An 18,355-nucleotide genomic window follows, 5' to 3' on the forward strand; every position below is an offset into this window, starting at 1 on the left:
CAATTGGCAAACAATTGTCACAAAAATTTCAAACAATTTTCACACAATTTTCAAAGAATTTTCAAACATTTTCAAACAAATTTCAAATAATTTTCAAACAATTTTTAAACAATTTGCACAAAATTTTTCAAACAATTTTCAAACAATTTTCAAACAATTTTCAAACAATTTTCAAACAATTTTCAAACTATTTTCAAACTATTTTAAACAATTTTCAAACAATTTTCGAACAAAATTCAAACAATTTCTAAACAATTTTCAAACAATTTTCAAACAATTTTTAAACAATTTTCAAACAACTTTCAAAACATTTTAAACAATTTTCAAACAATTTTCAAACTATTTTCAAATAATTTTCAATCAATTTTCAAACAATTTTTGTACAATTTTCAAACCATTTTCAAAAAAATTTCAAATTTCAAATTTCATTTTTAACAATTTTCAAACAATTTTTAAACATTTTTCAAAAAATTTTCAAACAATTGTCAACCAATTTCCAAACAACTTCCAAACAATTTTCAAACAATTTTCAAACTATTTTCAAACTATTTTCAAACAGTTGGCGTACTATTTTCAAACAATTTTAAAACAATTTTCAAGCAATTTTCTTTTAATTTTCAAACAATTTTCAAACAATTTTCAAACAATTTTCAAACAATTTTAAAACAGTGATCAAACTTTTTTCAAACAATTTTCAAACAATTGGCATACAATTTTCAAACAATTTTCAAACATTTTTCAAATAATTTTTAAACAATTTTTCAACAATTGTCAAACTATTTTCAAAATATTTTCAAACAATTGGTTTAAAATTTTCAAACAATTATCAAACATTTTTTTAACAACAATCAAGCAATTTTCGAACAAATTTTTAACAATTTTCGAACAATTTAAAAAAAATCGAACAATTTTCTTACAATTTTCAAACAATTTTTAACTATTTTCAAATAATTTATAAACATTTCTCAAACAATTATCAAACAATTTTCAAATAATTATCAAACAATTTTCAAACAATTTTCAAACCATTTTCAAAATATTTTCAAATAATTTTCTAATAATTTTCAAACAATTTACAATCAATTTTAAACGATTTTCAAACAATTTTCAAACAATTTTCAAACAATTTTTAAACAATTTTTAAACAATTTTCAAACAAAAATTTCACACAATTTTCAAACAATTTTGTAAAACTTTTCAACCAATCTTCAAACAATTTTCATAAATCGATAAAAAAATTTGATAATTTTAAACAATATTCAAACAATTTTCAAACAATTTACAAACAATTTTAAATCAATTTTTAATCAATTTTAAAACATTTTTCAAACAATTTTCGTTCAATTTTATAAAAAATTTCAAACAATTTTCGTACAATTTTCAAACAATTCACATTCAATTTTTTTACATTTTGATTTTAAACGATTTTCAAACAATTTTCAAACAATTTTCAAACAATTTTCAAACATTTTCAAACAATTTTCAAACAATTGTCAAACTATTTTCAAACTATTTTCAATCAATTTTCATGCAATTTTCAAACAACTTTCAAATAATTTCCTAACAATTGTCAAACAATTGTCAAACAATTGTCAAAAAACTTTCAAACCATTTTTAAACAATTGTCAACAAGTGATAGAGAATTTTCAAAAATTTGTCAAACAAATTCCACACAACTTTCAAACAATTGTCAAACAAATTTTCACATAATATTCAAACAATTTTTACACAATTTTCAAACAATTTTCAAACAATTTTCAAACAATTTTCACACAATTGTCAAAAAAATTTTCACACAATTTTCAAACAATTTTCACAAAATTTTCAAACAATTTTCAAACAATTTTCAATCAATTTTTAACAATTTTCCAATAATTTCCAATCAATTTTTAAACAGTTTTAAAACAATTTTCAAACAATTTTCAAACAATTTTCAAACAATTTTTAACAATTTTCCAATAATTTTCAATCAATTTTCAATCAATTTTTCAACAATTTTCAAACAGTTTTCAAGCAATTTTCAAACGATTTTCAAACAATTTTCAAACCGTTTAAAAAAAAATTTCAAACAATTTTCAATAATTTTCAAACAATTTTCAAACAATCTTCACACAATTTTCAACCAATTTTCAAACAATTTTTAACAATTTTCAAATTGTTTTCGAACGATTATAAACAATTTTCAAATAATTTTAAAACATTTCTCAAACAATTTTCTAACAAATTTTAAAAAAATTTCAAACAATTTTCAAACAATTTAAAAAAAATTTCAAACCATTTTCAAACAATTTTTAAAAAATTTTCAAACAATTTTCAAATAATTTTCAAAAAAATTTCAATCAATTTCAAACGATTTTCAAAAAATTTTCAAATAGTTTTCAAACAGTTGTTAAATTGTTTTCAATTAATTTTCTTACAGTTTTCAAACAATTTTCAAAAAAATTTCTATCAATTTTCAATCAATTTTTAAACAATTATCAAACAGTTTTCAATAAATTTTCAAACGATTTTCAAACAATTTTCAAACAATTTAAAAAAAATTCAAACAATTTTAAATAATTTTCAAAAGATTTTTAAACCATTTTCAAACAATTTTCAAACAATTTTCGAACAATTTTCACACAATTTTCAAACAATTTTCAAACAATTTTCAAACAATTTTCAAACAATTTTTTACAATTTTCAAATAATTTTCGAACAATTTTCAATCAATTTTCAATCTTTTATCAGACAATTTTCAAATAATTTTCAAACAATTTTCGAAGAATTTTCAACAATTTTCAAATAATTTTCAAACAATTTTTTTACAATTTCCAAACAATTTCCAAACAATTTTCAAACAATTTTCGAACAATTTTCAAACAAATTTCAAATAATTTTAAAACATTTCTCAAACAATTTTCAAACAAATTTCAAACAATTATCAAACAATTTCAAACAATTTTCAAACCATTTTCATACAATTTTCGAACAATTTTGACAATTGTGACAATTTTGATAATTTTGACAATTTTGACAATTTTGACAATTTTGCCAATTTTGACAATTTTGACAATTTTGAAAATTTTGACAATTTTGACAATTTTGACAATTTTGACAATTTTGACAATTTTGACAATTTTGACAATTTTGACAATTTTGACAATTTTGACAATTTTGACAATTTTGACAATTTTGACAATTTTGACAATTTTGACAATTTTGACAATTTTGACAATTTTGACAATTTTGACAATTTTGCCAATTTTGCCAATTTTGCCAATTTTGCCAATTTTGCCAATTTTGCCAATTTTGCCAATTTTGCCAATTTTGCCAATTTTGACAATTTTGACAATTTTGACAATTTCGACCGTTTTGACAATTTCAACAATTTTGACAATTTTGACAATTTTGCAAATTTTGACAATTTTGACAATTTTGACAATTTTGACAATTTTGACAATTTTGACAATTTTGACAATTTTGACAATTTTGACAATTTTGACAATTTTGACAATTTTGACAATTTTGACAATTTTGACAATTTTGACAATTTTGACAATTTTGACAATTTTGACAATTTTGACAATTTTGACAATTTTGACAATTTTGACAATTTTGACAATTTTGACAATTTTGACAATTTTGACAATTTTGACAATTTTGACAATTTTGACAATTTTGACAATTTTGACAATTTTGACAATTTTGACAATTTTGACAATTTTGACAATTTTGACAATTTTGACAATTTTGACAGTTTTGACAATTTTGACAATTTTGACAATTTTGACAATTTTGACAATTTTGACAATTTTGACAATTTTGACAATTTTGACAATTTTGACAATTTTGACAATTTTGACAATTTTGACAATTTTGACAATTTTGACAATTTTGACAATTTTGACAATTTTGACAATTTTGACAATTTTGACAATTTTGACAATTTTGACAATTTTGACAATTTTGACAATTTTGACAATTTTGACAATTTTGACAATTTTGCAAATTTTGCAAATTTTGACAATTTTGACAATTTTGACAATTTTGACAACTTTGACAATTTTGACAATTTTGACAATTTTGACAATTTTGACAATTTTGACAATTTTGACAATTTTGACAATTTTGACAATTTTGACAATTTTGACAATTTTGACAATTTTGACAATTTTGACAATTTTGACAATTTTGACAATTTTGACAATTTTGACAATTTTGACAATTTTGACAGTTTCGACAATTTTGACAATTTTGACAATTTTGACAATTTTGACAATTTTGACAATTTTGACAATTTCGACAATTTTGACAATTTTGACAATTTTGACAATTTTGACAATTTTGACAATTTTGACAATTTTGACAAATTTGACAATTTTGACAATTTTGACAATTTTGACAATTTTGACAATTTTGACAATTTTGTCAATTTTGACAATTTTGACAATTTTGACAATTTTGACAATTTTGACAATTTTGACAATTTTGACAATTTTGACAATTTTGACAATTTTGACAATTTTGACAATTTTGACAATTTGGACAATTTTGACAATTTTGACAATTTTGACAATTTTGACAATTTTGACAATTTTGACAATTTTGACAATTTTGACAATTTTGACAATTTTGACAATTTTGACGATTTTGACAATTTTGACAATTTTGACAATTTTGACCATTTTGACAATTTTGACAATTTTGACAATTTTGACAATTTTGACAATTTTGACAATTTTGACAATTTTGACAATTTTGACAGTTTTGACAATTTTAACAAGTTTAACAATTTTGACAATTTTGACAATTTTGACAATTTTGACAATTTTGACAATTTTGACAATTTTGACAATTTTGACAATTTTGACAATTTTGACAATTTTGACAATTTTGACAATTTTGACAATTTTAACAATTTTGACAATTAATTTTGACAATTCTGACAAATTTGACAATTTTGACCATTTTGACAATTTTGACAATTTTGACAATTTTGACAATTTTGACAATTTTGACAATTTTTACGATTGTAACTATTTTCAGAATTTTATCTTTCGACCGGAATAAGATCGATTTATCATTTATCTGTCTCTTCATATTTTGGTTTCAGTGTTGAATTCCAAATTTCCGGTTTGATTTTCTTTCGGACAGATGTTATTCCATCATCGATGTTGGAAACTGGAATCGAAATGTTACCATCTTTCACCTGTGCCTGTAAAAACCTGTTCCATGGTTGATTAGATTCTTGGGCAATGCAATTTCCGTTGGTTTCCTCTCCTTTCAACTCGTTCCAATTCAACATTCTCGTCTTCAGAAAAAGCTGACGGGTTCATCATCATGACTCTATTTTCCGTTTATTTTTCAGCATCTCTCCTAGAAGATTGGAAGTCGTTCCGAGAAATCCGAGTAAATCTGTTAAAAGAATTTCTCAGATTAACTTCCCGCGTCCCCTGCTTTAGATCCCTCTTTCTAAGGGATCTCTTCTCCGGACTCCGTCTGGTACCGAATCCGGATTAGCAGTAATCGTAATCGTGTGTATGTTTGCTTTCTGGTAAGGTGAGTCCAATTTTCTGGGACAGCACCGAGAAAGGAAAAACATTATGCCACCTACACATGTCTAATGGCAATAAGGCTGTTTGTCATCTGCAGAAGATACTCTACTCAAGTTGATAGTTTGAAACAGACGAGTATGAAACCGACTCTAACACATGACAATTTATTTTTTGAGGTGTATCTATATTTTTTATCATTGGATACTTAATTTAAAAAAAACCAATAAATATTATTTTAATGTTTAGGAAGAAGCCAATTAACAATGACATGAAGAGAGCCAGAATGTTGTTTAAGATTTTGAAAAAAGACAAAATTTTTTAAAAGAAAATTATTGAATCGATTAGTGTATACAATCTTATTAAAGTTGTTTTATTAAGACTTACTTCTGCAATTTTTGAATGAAATACAGACAAAAAAGTGTATAAATATATGATTTTTTGAACCTTTTCAATAATTTTTACTATCATCTGTACAAAGTTATTTGAACGAACTAGCAAAAATGTTCCACGTTCAAAGACTATTTTGTTTCCTCGAAACCTAAAAACTATTTTTTGTGAAGTTTGTATAACATACTGAAGCTTCCCAGATTTCCCGGTTTAAGCCGGGCTTGCTAGCATTATTGATACAAAATTTGGGAAAAGATTGATCTCGTCTGGTTGCCCAGATTTCGTTGAAAAATGTCCAGATTTCGCCCACGTTTTTAACTTTTTTTTTCGCAGAATCTATTTTAAATTAAAAAAAATTTAAACCAACCATAACAATTAATGATATTTGCATTCAAAAACGATTCTTTTTTTATTAAAAATAATAACAATCGGTTCTTCTGTTAGCCTTAAATGCGATTCGTAATCTGTTGGTGTGTTTTTATAATAAAATGTTTTTTTACTTAATTTTTTTTTAATATTCCTGGATTTTTACCAAATTTGCCAGGAAATTGCCCAGTTTTTGTATCGAAAATTTCGAAATGAAATGCCTGGGTTTGGTTTAGTTTTAATTTAAGAATTAAAAAGGCCGGAAATTTCCGGCCCGGATACGTTCACAAACAGTTCTGGCAACCTCATATACTAATATCAATGAAAAATAAATAAGAAAGTTACCTGCCACCAATTAAGCTATATGATGTTACATTGAATGTCAAAATCAATGTCGGTTCGTTTTAATGGTCATCAGTGTTTTTATTTTTGTTTTGTCCTCTTACCTAGAACGAGAAGAAGAAAAGAAAAAAGTTCAAAACAATTTGGTTGTTGAAAGTCTCTAATACCTGTGGGGAGACTAGAGACATGCATCTCTTCGTCTAGTTCAAAATATAAACATAAACAAGCTCAGCAACCGAAATCGCAGCTCGAGTTGCCGAGTGTGGACTAGGCATTATAAAAAAAATTGCGATTCAAGAACCAAGTTCAAAAGAATTATTCTGCCAGAGTTTGGAAGTACGCATGCTTATGCTATCACGCATAGGAATCGATGACCTTCGCATAGTTAACCCTAGAGAATTTCCGAATTCCCAGAATTCAGAAATTCACATTCTATTTTTATAGAGTCTTAACAAGAGAAATCACATAATTATTAATTTTGACTCAATTTTTACACTAAATCGTACGGTGGAATCTGCAAAACGACGGATTAATCGGCTACCTAATTCCAGAGAGCACTGAAAGGTAGCTTTTTGGTCTTATCATTGGGGGATTCACGTTATTAAGCGGATTACGTATAAAAGAGAGAGTCTGTCCCAGTTTACAATCAGTTCTCGATTTCCCACTGGCTTCATCATCATGGCAAAACTGATAGTGCTCACAACATTACTACTCATCGGAATAAACGGATGGTTGTTGGAAGAAAAAAGTTCTCAGGTGTCAGCACTAAGCATCGGTTACGAACTTTTAGCTGCCATGTTGGATACTCTTAATGCGAAGTAAGTCTTAACATCTTTTGAATCTAAGACGCAAGCTTTTAAAAACCTTTAATTTCACTGCTTATGCTTAGTGTGCAAAAGGCTAACAAATTATCCGAAGAACAGTTCAAGGCGTTGAAGGAAGAGCTCTCTAGTATACGGGAAACTGTACGGAGCATCGAATCTCGAACGAAAGAAAACTCCGCTGGAAAAACCGACAGAAATGCATATAATTGGCGAACTACCGAAGATCCGAGGAAGGAGAATTCTGTGACACCCCGTGTACCAACAAGAAATTGGCAAACTTTCTATGGAAGGAGAAGGCAAAATTCTGTGACGCCCCATGTAACAATAAGGAACACATCTCGAACGAAAGAAAACTACGCTGGACAAACCGACAGTAATGACTATGTTATATAATATCAGTTCACACAAAACACAAACAAAATTGCCAAAAATTACACTAGTTTACAGAATGCAAAATAAAATCGTGGCTTTCATTGATCGAACCATATTTCTAAGCTATGTATAAGCATGTCGTGATCGGTTATACTGTCCTCCTCCTCAAAACATAAACTTTTTTTCACCATTGGAGGGACTGTAGTTCATCCTGCAGGGACACTTTCTTTTTTTTTTATTTAATCGATAACCCCTTGGGGACTTTTATCACCCCAATGGAACTTTTATTTCGTAGTCAATAGTTTTCCAATCTACCCTTTAGGGAATGCAAAAAAAAGGTGTATAAACTTAATCCCAAATCCTTAAAATTAACTTAATTGTAAAAAGAACGAATCTGCGATGGAAGACTGAATCGATTTGGCTCTGAAGTTGCCTGAAGTGCCTTCTACCCTTTCCTTCTGGTACATCAGGAAGACCACCAAACCCAGGAAGACCAGAAGTAAAAATATTGTATAAAATTGGCCCAAGTATACTGCCCTGAGGGACACCAGCTCTAATGAGGTTCCTTTCAGAGCATGAACTATAATAGCTTACTTGCAAAAACTGACAAAGCTCCTCACACTTCGATCGGCTGCTGACGACAGTTACAACTAATTGAACGACTTGCTGGCAGGGAGAAACAATAGCAATAAAAAACTGAAAACGGGCTTGGTGGCAGGAGCAAAAATAATAATAAATGCATTTCTTGTTCGTCTTTGGTCGTTGGAATGCGATTGCTGAATGCTTGACTAAGAAATTCTCTTAGCTTCACACGACTGAGGCAGGGCAACTACAGCTACGGGAGAAAACAGTTTGAGAAAAAGTAGGCAAGGGGTACCAAAAGTTTCTCAGCGGTGGAGGGTGGAGACGGAACGCTATTTGACAACCAGTTGTTCGGCTACCATGCCTACCATTACGATTACCTGTCACTGGGGGACGAGTGACTGGCGAACGAAGAGGAACCCGTTTGAGGAACAGTCAATTGAGTTTGACGGACCGAAAGGCTTCACAGTCACAGTTTCACGCCTCATTACGATGACTTATCCCAAGCCTGCTTTCCATCACCCTGTTTTGAGATTTTTTTTAGCACTTTTTAGCACTACTCATTTAACTTAAATTTTCCTAACTTTTGTTTGGTTAGTTTAGTTTAGTTTGCTGCGAACGATTGATAAATTTGTATTTTATCTTTCCTCCACTGTTGACGATCGGGAGCCAGCGTCTTCACTTGGTCCCAGCTCGCCGACAGTTCGTACTTCGGCGGCCCTCTGGATTCCATTCAAGCAAATCTCGTTTTCATCTCTGCGCAGCGTGTGCCCAATCCATCTCCACTTACGTTCCCGAATCACTATTTCTAGCGCCCTTTGATGACACCGTCGATTTAGTTCCTCATTCGAGATCCAATTGCCACAAAGCTAGGATGATACTCCGCAGGCAGCAATTCACAAAAACTTCAGTTCAGCAGTTTTCGCGTCGTCACCGCATATGTGCACCAAGTTTCACACCCGTACAACAATACGGATTTGACGTTTGAGTTGATGATTCGGATTTTCGTTCGTAGAGAGATCTGGCGTGACCGCCAAATGTTCCGGACACTCGCAAACGAAAATCGGGCTGATCCTAGTTTCAATGTCTTTTCTGGTACCACCATCAGGCATTATCTGGCTACCAAGATACTGGAAGCACTCCACTTTCTCAACTTGTTACAGCTACCATGAAATTGGAAGGATTTCTTGTGTTGATCTCCATCGACTTGGTCTTTCCAACATTAATTTTGGGATCTGCTGCCTTGGAGCTTTCGGTGAGGTCATTGAGTTTTCTCTGCATGTCTTGTTGTCTTTGGGCGAGCCAAACAATATAGTCAGCCAGGTCAAGGTCGTTCAGTTGCTCCATTGTCGAAGCATTCCACGGCAATCCTCGGTTTGGTCTACAGTCAATCGATCCAGTCAAGATGTCATCCATTACGATGAGAAAAAGCAGCGGTGATAAAATACATCCCTGTCTCACTCCAGCAATTACCGAGATAGGTTCGGACAAGACACCGTCGTACTAGACTTTGCACGAAAATGCCTCGTACTGTGCGTCGATGAGATGGACTAGTTTCTCTGGGACACCTCGTCGTCTTAGAGCAGCCCAGATGTTTTCACGGTTAAGTCGGTCGAATGCTTTTTCGAAATCAACGAACACCAGCAGAAGAGAGTCCTGGAGCTCGTTGATTTGTTCCAGTATGATTCGTAGTGTTCTGATGTGATCCACACATGATCGTCCGTATCGGAATTCAGCTTGTTGCCGTCGGAATGTAGCGTCGATTTTCTCCTGGATGCTGTTCAGGATCACTTTGCAGAGTACTTTGAGGGTTGTACAGATCAACGTTATGCCTCGCCAATTACCACACTCGGTCAGGTCTCCTTTTTTCGGGACCTTTACGAGGATACCCTGCATCCAGTCGTGCATGTTGCAGTAAATATCCCAGATGTCAGCGAAAAGACGGTGCAACATTTGTGCTGACAAGGCAGGGTCGGCTTTGAGCATTTCAGCAGAGATGCTATCGATCACAGGCGCTTTGTTGGATTTCTTGCTTTCGATTACCGCTTCTCTTTCTGCCAGCGGAACGCTTTCGAGTTGACGCCATTAATGCGACTTACAGTTGGCGCTACGAGCTGCGGGTTCTGTTGGCCATTGTTATTTGTAAATCGGCTGGCTCGTCTGGGCATTCTTGATTCCACACCACTGTTCTTCGACTGTTCCGTCTGTCGGCAACTCCGAGGCTCGGGATTCTAGCTGTTCAACGTATTCCATTTTCACCTCTGGATTCTCCAACCGGCGGACGTCGTATCGACACCCGACTTTCTCCTCGCGCCGTTGGACACGCGCAACTCTCAGTCGTATCTCGCCAAGGACCAGGTGATGGTCAGATGCAATGTCTGCGCTTCGTTTGTTGCGGACATCAAGAAGGCTCCTTCTCCATTTTCGGCTGATGCAGATGTGGTCAATTTGATTTTCTGTTCGGCCATCTCGGGATACCCAAGTGACCTTATGTGCTGGTCGATGGGGGAAGAGCGATCCACCGATCACCATGTTGTTGTTGCCACAAAATTCTACAAACAGTTCTCCGTTTTCGCTGATCTGTCCTAGGCCATGGCGCCCCATGATGCGCTCAAAGTCCTGATTATGGGAACCAATCTTTGCGTTGAAGTCGCCTAAGTGGATTTGAATGTCACCCTTCGGAATTCTCTCAACCACGCTGTTCAATTGACTGTAAAACTGCTCTTTCTCCTGCAAATCGGCAACGTCAGTTGGCGCATAACACTGCACCATTGTAAGGTTTCTAACCCGTGTTCTGAATCTGGCTACGATTATTCTTTCGTTTATCGGTTCCCATCTTATGAGGGCCGCATGGGCCTGCGGGCTTAACAGGAAACCAACTCCTCGTTCCCGAGTAGCATGTTCTCCTCGTATGCCAGAGTAAAGCAGTACTTGCCCGGACTGTGTCTTGTGTTCTCCAGTGTTAGGCCAACGGACTTCGCTCAGTCCCAATATCTCTAGCTTGAGGCGGCTAGCTTCTCTAGCAAGTTGAGCCAGCTTACCTGGCTGGGCAAGGGTTAAAACGTTCCAAGTTCCAATTCGTGTCCGTGTTTTCATGCTAAAATTCGTTGCCAAATTTCCAATTCGGTTATTTCTTCTCTCAGTTTCCGTAACAATACAAGATATCAGAAGCAGTAGGTTGTTAGCCTAAAGTCCCTATCCCTCGATGGGGCTGCCATCTTGGACTTAGCTGGCGCTCGCTGCGAGACAGACGCTGCTTGAGCCGCCCCTGACCTGGAGAACAGACGCTCGGTTGTTGTTGCACGCCTGGGAACAGACGCGTGCGGCCACCTTCTCAGTCTGCATGCGACCAAAGAATCTACCGAAGTTGGGTACCCGATCTCCGCATAGGTTACTCGCATCCCAGCCAGCATCGCGGGGAGGTAGAGATAGGAGTTGTGAATAGAGGTGATATGACCACTATGGGGTCTCGTGTTGCAAATTATCCACCGTTTACCAGTTTGGTAGAATAAAATGATTGAATTAAAAGTTTCATCTAATAAACCAGAAACGACTGAAGCGATCACCGTGAAATGTTATATGTAGCCATTTTCAAGACCGAAATTGGTTTTTATAATACTCTGAATCTTAGGTTACCAGATTGCCCGGATATTTAATATTAATATTTAATTTGAAAACAGTCCAGACCGGCTTGGTTGCCCAGATTTCATGAAAAAATGCCCGGATCTTGCTCGGATTTATTCACTTTATTTGGCAAATTGAACAAAAAAAAACAACAAACACCTTTAAAACGAAATTTTTTGAGAAAGTTTTATTAAAATAATCATGAAAAGTTTTTTAGAAGCCTTAAACACAATTCAAAATCTATCGATGAGTTTTGATGAAAAAATTTTTTTTTTTAATTTTTTTCTTGATTTTTTTGAGGAACTTCTGAGTTCTGAGAAAATTTGCTCGGATATTGCCTGGATTTTTGGTCGTCAATTTGAAATCGAATGCCTGGATTTTGCCAGAATATAAAACTTGCCCGGTTTGTCCGGCCCGGATACGTGCTTAAAAAAATTCTGGCAACCTTATTTTAACCCCTTCAAATGAAAGGAGAAGGGAGAGGGGTGTCTCCTTCACAAAATAAACAAAAATATAACAATAGTTGAACAATTTTTTGAAACTACTGATCAGATCAATGATTAATACGTTCGAACCCCTATGTTTTGACAGGAATGGATGATATATTATATTGATAGACACTTCTTACTCTATCGAAAGACGTATCGAATGTTCAATAAAAATTACATAGGTACGTTTTATCAACAAAAGCAATTTCCAAGTTTTTTCAATAATGTTTGGCATCCTTTTTTATTATTTATGTGGAATTTTTTTTCTTTTAATAAGGACTCATTCCGCTTTAAAAGGGGTGATTTTTTTTAATAAGTCTAATGGAATTATTCATTGTATTTAGGATCCCTACTATTTTTTGTAAATAGTGACCCCTTAATCCTCCAAACTTTCAAATTACATTTAAAATTTCGAAAATTTGGCTTAATTCTTTAGAATTTTGAAACTGCAAAAACAAATAAAACTACATTTTCAATACTTCAGAATTGTATCAAATTTTATTATAACGTTGTCATAATGATTTCTATGACTTTTTTTCATTTATCTGGAAAAAAATAAAGTTTCCAAATAGTTATATGAAGTTGAATAAAATATTTTCGAAAATCTTCCATGACCAGTTTGACGGGCTTGGTTTTTTAAATTACCCTTAAATTGTTTTAAAAAATTATACTAAAATTACTTGAAACTTGTCTAAAAAATTCTCAAAATTGTCTATTAAGTCTTAAAAAATGGACAATCGCTTAAAAAAAAAAGATATTTAAAAGATTTAAAGATTAATTTTTGAACTCCTTGAACTTTCTGAGAATTAAAAAAAAAATGCCACAAAATTATCTAGAAATAATTTACAAATATTCTTAAGCTATATTGCAAGTTTATCAACTTTATTTTTTTAAAATTGTAATGAAAATTATCTCAATGTAAGTTTGAAATTATAAGAGAATCATTATTTTCTAAAAACAAATTTTATTAATAATCGTTTTAAATTTGTCTGGAAATGTCTTGAAGCCATTCCAAAATTATTTCAAAACTGTTTGAAAGAAAGTTGTTTTTTTCAGGATTTTCATCCTTAAAGGAAGGAGTTTGAATCCTTGCAAATATATATATATATATATATATATATATATATATATATATATATATATATATATATATATATATATATATATATATATATATATATATATATATATATATATATATATATATATATATATATATATATATATATATATATATATATATATATATATATATATATATATATATATATATATATATATATATATATATATATATATATATAAATTTGCCAGAAATTTAAAAGAAAAAATTTTGTTATTGTCTGGATATTTTTTTCCACACAAATCCCAAATTGGCTCTAACATTTCCAAAATTTTTCATAAATTGATCAACGAACTGAATTTACTTGAATGTTTAGTTGAATGATTTAAATTATCTGAATGCATTTTGAAACTGTTCCAAATTTTACGGGATTGAAAAGAAAGTTTTGAAATGAAATTTAAATTGTGTGTTTAAAGAGTTTTCACTTTTCAACATAATCTTTGATTCTTTACAAAATTGATCAACAGTTCTTAAGAATCAGTAATAAACATTTTTTCTATTTAAAAAAGCCTTAAGCCAGTTTTTTAATTTAAAAAATCGACCTTGTGAAACTTTCTAAAAGTTGAAAACATTTGAATAATCTCAAACTCAATGGAAGTTATCTTGAGGTAACTCTAGATATCCTGCGTGATCACTGTTCCAATATTTTTAACACCAGCAAATGTTATTGTCTGAAAATTATCTAAATGTATCGATCGATGTCGATCAATTAAAATTTTATTGAATTCTAAATTTTCCAGAATTTTTTTTAAACAAATTTGATTAAAAGTTGTTTTGAATTGGTCTTTGAATGTCTTTTAATTATTCAAATATTGAATAAATAAAGAATAAAAGAAGGTTTTTTCGGGATTTCATCTTTAAAGAAAGTTTTGGAATCCTGCATAATTAATCTAGAATTTATGCTCTTTATTTCAAAATACTAGCTAGAAAACTCAAAATTTTCGTCATAGATTGTGATTTTTTTTTTTTGAAAAACTTATTTAAAAACAGATTTAGACATTTTTATAATTTTCCAAAAATTCAATTAAGAACTGGATTTACTTAAATAATTTAATAAAACTATTGAAATTTTCTTTAAATTTTTTGAAAACTGTGCCAAATTTTAGGATTTTTATAAAAATGGAAATAGGATGTTTTGAATGAAATTCACATTGTGTGATTATCGAGTTTAGTTTATTCATTGCTTCAAAATAATCTTTGATATTTTAGAAAAATGATCAACAGTTCTTATGAATAAATAATAAATATTTTTTTTATTCAAAATTAGCCTACACTTTAAGTTGACTTCTAACTTAAAAAATCGACCTTTTTCAATCTCTTCACAATATGTCAAATCTTACAAATTGAAAACATTGAAAATAGCTCAATTTTAATGGAAACAATCTTGAGGTTGCTTTCCCAATCCTGCCTAATCTCAGTTTAAACACTTTTGATTGTTGGAAAGATGAAAATCCTGACTCTGACAACCAATAAGGGCATGAAGGTGATTCAAAGATTTATTGCTCGAATGAACTTTCTAAGCAAAAATCAAACAAGGGAGAGTACTGCCAATAAAATCATCAGAACCGATCCCCAATAATTTTCGATCCTCTGAATAATTCAACCCCAGAAAATATTCAAACTAAACGTGAAAAACGATGATATACATGACGGATCAATCGCTCAAACCTTTTATGGAAGGAGAGGGGGATGCAAACTCCACTACACTTGACTTTCTCAGAAGCAAATGTTACAACACAGAATTCGGTTGGGGGCGGAAGGTCAAAATCTGTAATCTTTTCCCTTCTTCCGAGAAATGAATTCGGGGTGGGACAAATCGGGCAAAGCTTGCTCTTGTTCAATGTCAAAATCCGGGGCCCAGGAAATTGGATAAGGGACTGCCCGGAACATTTAAAATTCATAAACCATCTGACTTGCAGCCGGAGCAGCCAGCTCTGGTGACTGAGGTCATCGGAAGAACCTTAGGGTGGATGGAAATGCTTGGTCCCCTTCTTCGGAAAAGGGAAGGAACCATGCTCAGATTTTTCGATCCAGCAAACATCCGGAGCTTGTTCAAGGAAAAAGGGGGAGACAGGAAGCAACAGTGCAGAAAAACAATGAATAAACAATTGACCTTTTGGAAGGATGAAGAGACCTCCTCTCTACGTTTTATTTATCCGTTCCGGGTGTTCTTCCGATCTGGAAGTGGCCAAGATGAGGACGACGACGACGACGAAGCTAGCTGCAAGGAATCGACGACGTTTGAATAAAACGCCATAAGGAATGGGGGGATGAACCAGCTCAGTCAGAAACAAGTTTACCCTGTCGATGTTCCGGGTGAGATTACGCAGGAATTTCCCAGGCAGAAATTAACATCTGAATAGGTAATGGGAAAACTTGGAAGTCCTCCAGCGTGGGAAGGAAAATCGTTCGACCGAGACGATGTCGGTGTGATATGTTTATTGGAATCCAATCATTCCACTTCCGGTTGATGGATGATTTGATGTGCTGTTAACGATGCCGTTTGCAAAACAATGTTAAACGATTCACTTGCCCCGAACACTGGGACAATTTTGGGATCGTGTGTCAGGACGTCTACAAATAAGTCAAAAAAGCTTAGAAAATTATGTCAATTTTATGATTTTTATAATTTTGTTATGCCATTTTTTATAATTTTTTCCACATTTTGTCTTGTTGAACCCCCTTTTTTTCCTTAATTAACGATTTTGAATAAAGTCGGAAAAATGTTTAGCAATATCGAAAAATGTTATTGATAAAATCGAACGCATTTAAAAAACAAAAAATCAAGTGAAAATAACATAGCAATAAAGCAGTTTAAGATAACTAGTTACCAGTTATTTCCGGAAATTTGAAAGAAAAACTTGAAAAAAAGCCCAGTATAGCCCGGATGGCCGGATTTAATTAAAGATAGTCAGTTTTTGGCCCGGATTTATTCGCATTATCAAACAGAAAACTTTAATCTATTATTATAATTTTGAATTTTTGGGTGAAAAAATGGATTTTTATTAGCAATTTTTATCAAAATTTCTATGAACAATGTTCTTGGAAATATTAAAAATATTTTAAATTTGCTGATGTGTCGATGAAAAAAATTGTTTCAAGTGTTTCATTTCTTGATTTGAGTTGAAAAATTCCTTGGTTTGCCAAATTTGCGGATTTTTTTCGTGCGGGAAAAAATCTTGAAATCTTATTTAGGCGATTATAAGATTCACGATTCCATTTTTTTTATTTGTCTTGAAATTTTTTTTAAATGATTTATTAATGACATTTTAACATACTTGTGACATTCGTGTCTTGTGGCTTGATAATGTTACATCATTTGAAAAGGGGGTTTGATATTGGTTGAAAATGTTCGCAAAAACTCTTTTTAAAAATCTTAAAATAAGTCACGTTGAAAAATTAGTTTAAAAGATGTCTCGAAGAGGTACTTATTTAAAAAAAAAATCAATTAACACATTGTGGACGCAATACGCAATATCTCAATTTTTCGCTTGCCGCGAGTGTGGTTTACTTAGAAGCAAACCTCGAATGTAAAAATTTAAAAATTAAACTATATTCTACAAAATTAAACAGCACACTTTAGGTAACTTGAAGATAAAAAATTCTTAGAATTTGGTCTAGCGGTTTCTGAAATATATTAACAATGGGAACTTTCGATATTTCCCGCCTCAGATTCCTTCGCTCTCCTGAATGTATAAATTTCAAAACAATGCACAATGGGGTGTGAGGCGGCAAAAAGTCTAAAACTGAACTCGGATCGTTTTTTTTTATTGGTTTATAACTTAATACTTGACTTAGATATACCCAGTTCTTCAACTGATTATTTTGAAATCTAAACGCATTACAAACATCAGACTTTGAAAGTTAAAAAAAAAATAATAAAGAAGAAAAAAATTTAAATTTCATATATTTCTATGGAAAACATTTTTTTTCTAATTAAGGGGGGGGTAGGGTCTAGCGGCTATAAAAAAAACACCATTTTCACGATTTTTTTCTAGAGCTATCGTTCAAACAAATGTATTCAAATTTTTTGCATTATACAAAGCATTGTTAAAAGAACATTAAGTAATTTTTCCGTAGAAAAATATTGAAAAATGAACCGGTGACGGAGCACTTTCGAGGACGCCTTTTTAAAAAACAGGATTTGCGGTGGACACTGTATCTCAGCACAGAATCATCTGGAGTCAAAAAATCAGAGCAAAATATTTTTAATAGATGTTTTTCTGGACCCCAACGTTTTTATTTAACTTAAAAAAATTTTTATGATATTTTTGTGGCTGTTTGAAGTAAAAACTACGATTTTTCACGAAAAAATCCGCCATTTTTCACCTGTAAAATCTCTCCAAAGTAAAAAAAACAAAAAACAAAAACGTTGGGGTCTGGTATTTTATATGTAGAAAACATGTTCCAAATTTGAAAAGAATCGGATAAGTAGTTTTCAAATGACGATGTCCACGGACTTTGAAAAAGTGCTTTCGAGAAAAACGCGTTTGAAGTTTCTGCTCTTGCTTTCTTGCAGTATTAGATAGGAGGAGATAAAGGCCTATAATTTCTACAGTTTTGCTTCAATTGACTTGAAAATTTGACACAACATTCTGGAAATGTTTTACAATAAGAAAATAAAAAAAATAAAAAAATCGATTTTTTGAAAGTGTTAGACCCTACCCCCCCCTTAAAAAAACACCATATATAAAAAGCTTTCATTTCAAC

General features: G+C 31.7%; 2 protein-coding genes across 2 annotated transcripts in view; one reads left to right on the forward strand and one right to left on the reverse strand.

The window, feature by feature from the left end:
- The window catches only part of LOC129740087 (uncharacterized), a 287,784-nt gene that overhangs the window by 231,582 nt on the left and 37,847 nt on the right, over positions 1-18,355 (reverse strand). The window lies entirely within an intron of this gene.
- On the forward strand, positions 7,298-7,856 carry LOC129740091 (uncharacterized). The gene is made up of 2 exons (XM_055731696.1): positions 7,298-7,450; positions 7,522-7,856. Exons 1-2 carry the CDS (start codon positions 7,311-7,313, stop codon positions 7,847-7,849), a joined length of 468 nt encoding a protein of 155 aa, XP_055587671.1. The 5' UTR covers positions 7,298-7,310; the 3' UTR covers positions 7,850-7,856.

The sequence above is a fragment of the Uranotaenia lowii genome, chromosome 1 (assembly GCF_029784155.1).
Source record: "Uranotaenia lowii strain MFRU-FL chromosome 1, ASM2978415v1, whole genome shotgun sequence".
NCBI lineage: Eukaryota > Metazoa > Arthropoda > Insecta > Diptera > Culicidae > Uranotaenia > Uranotaenia lowii.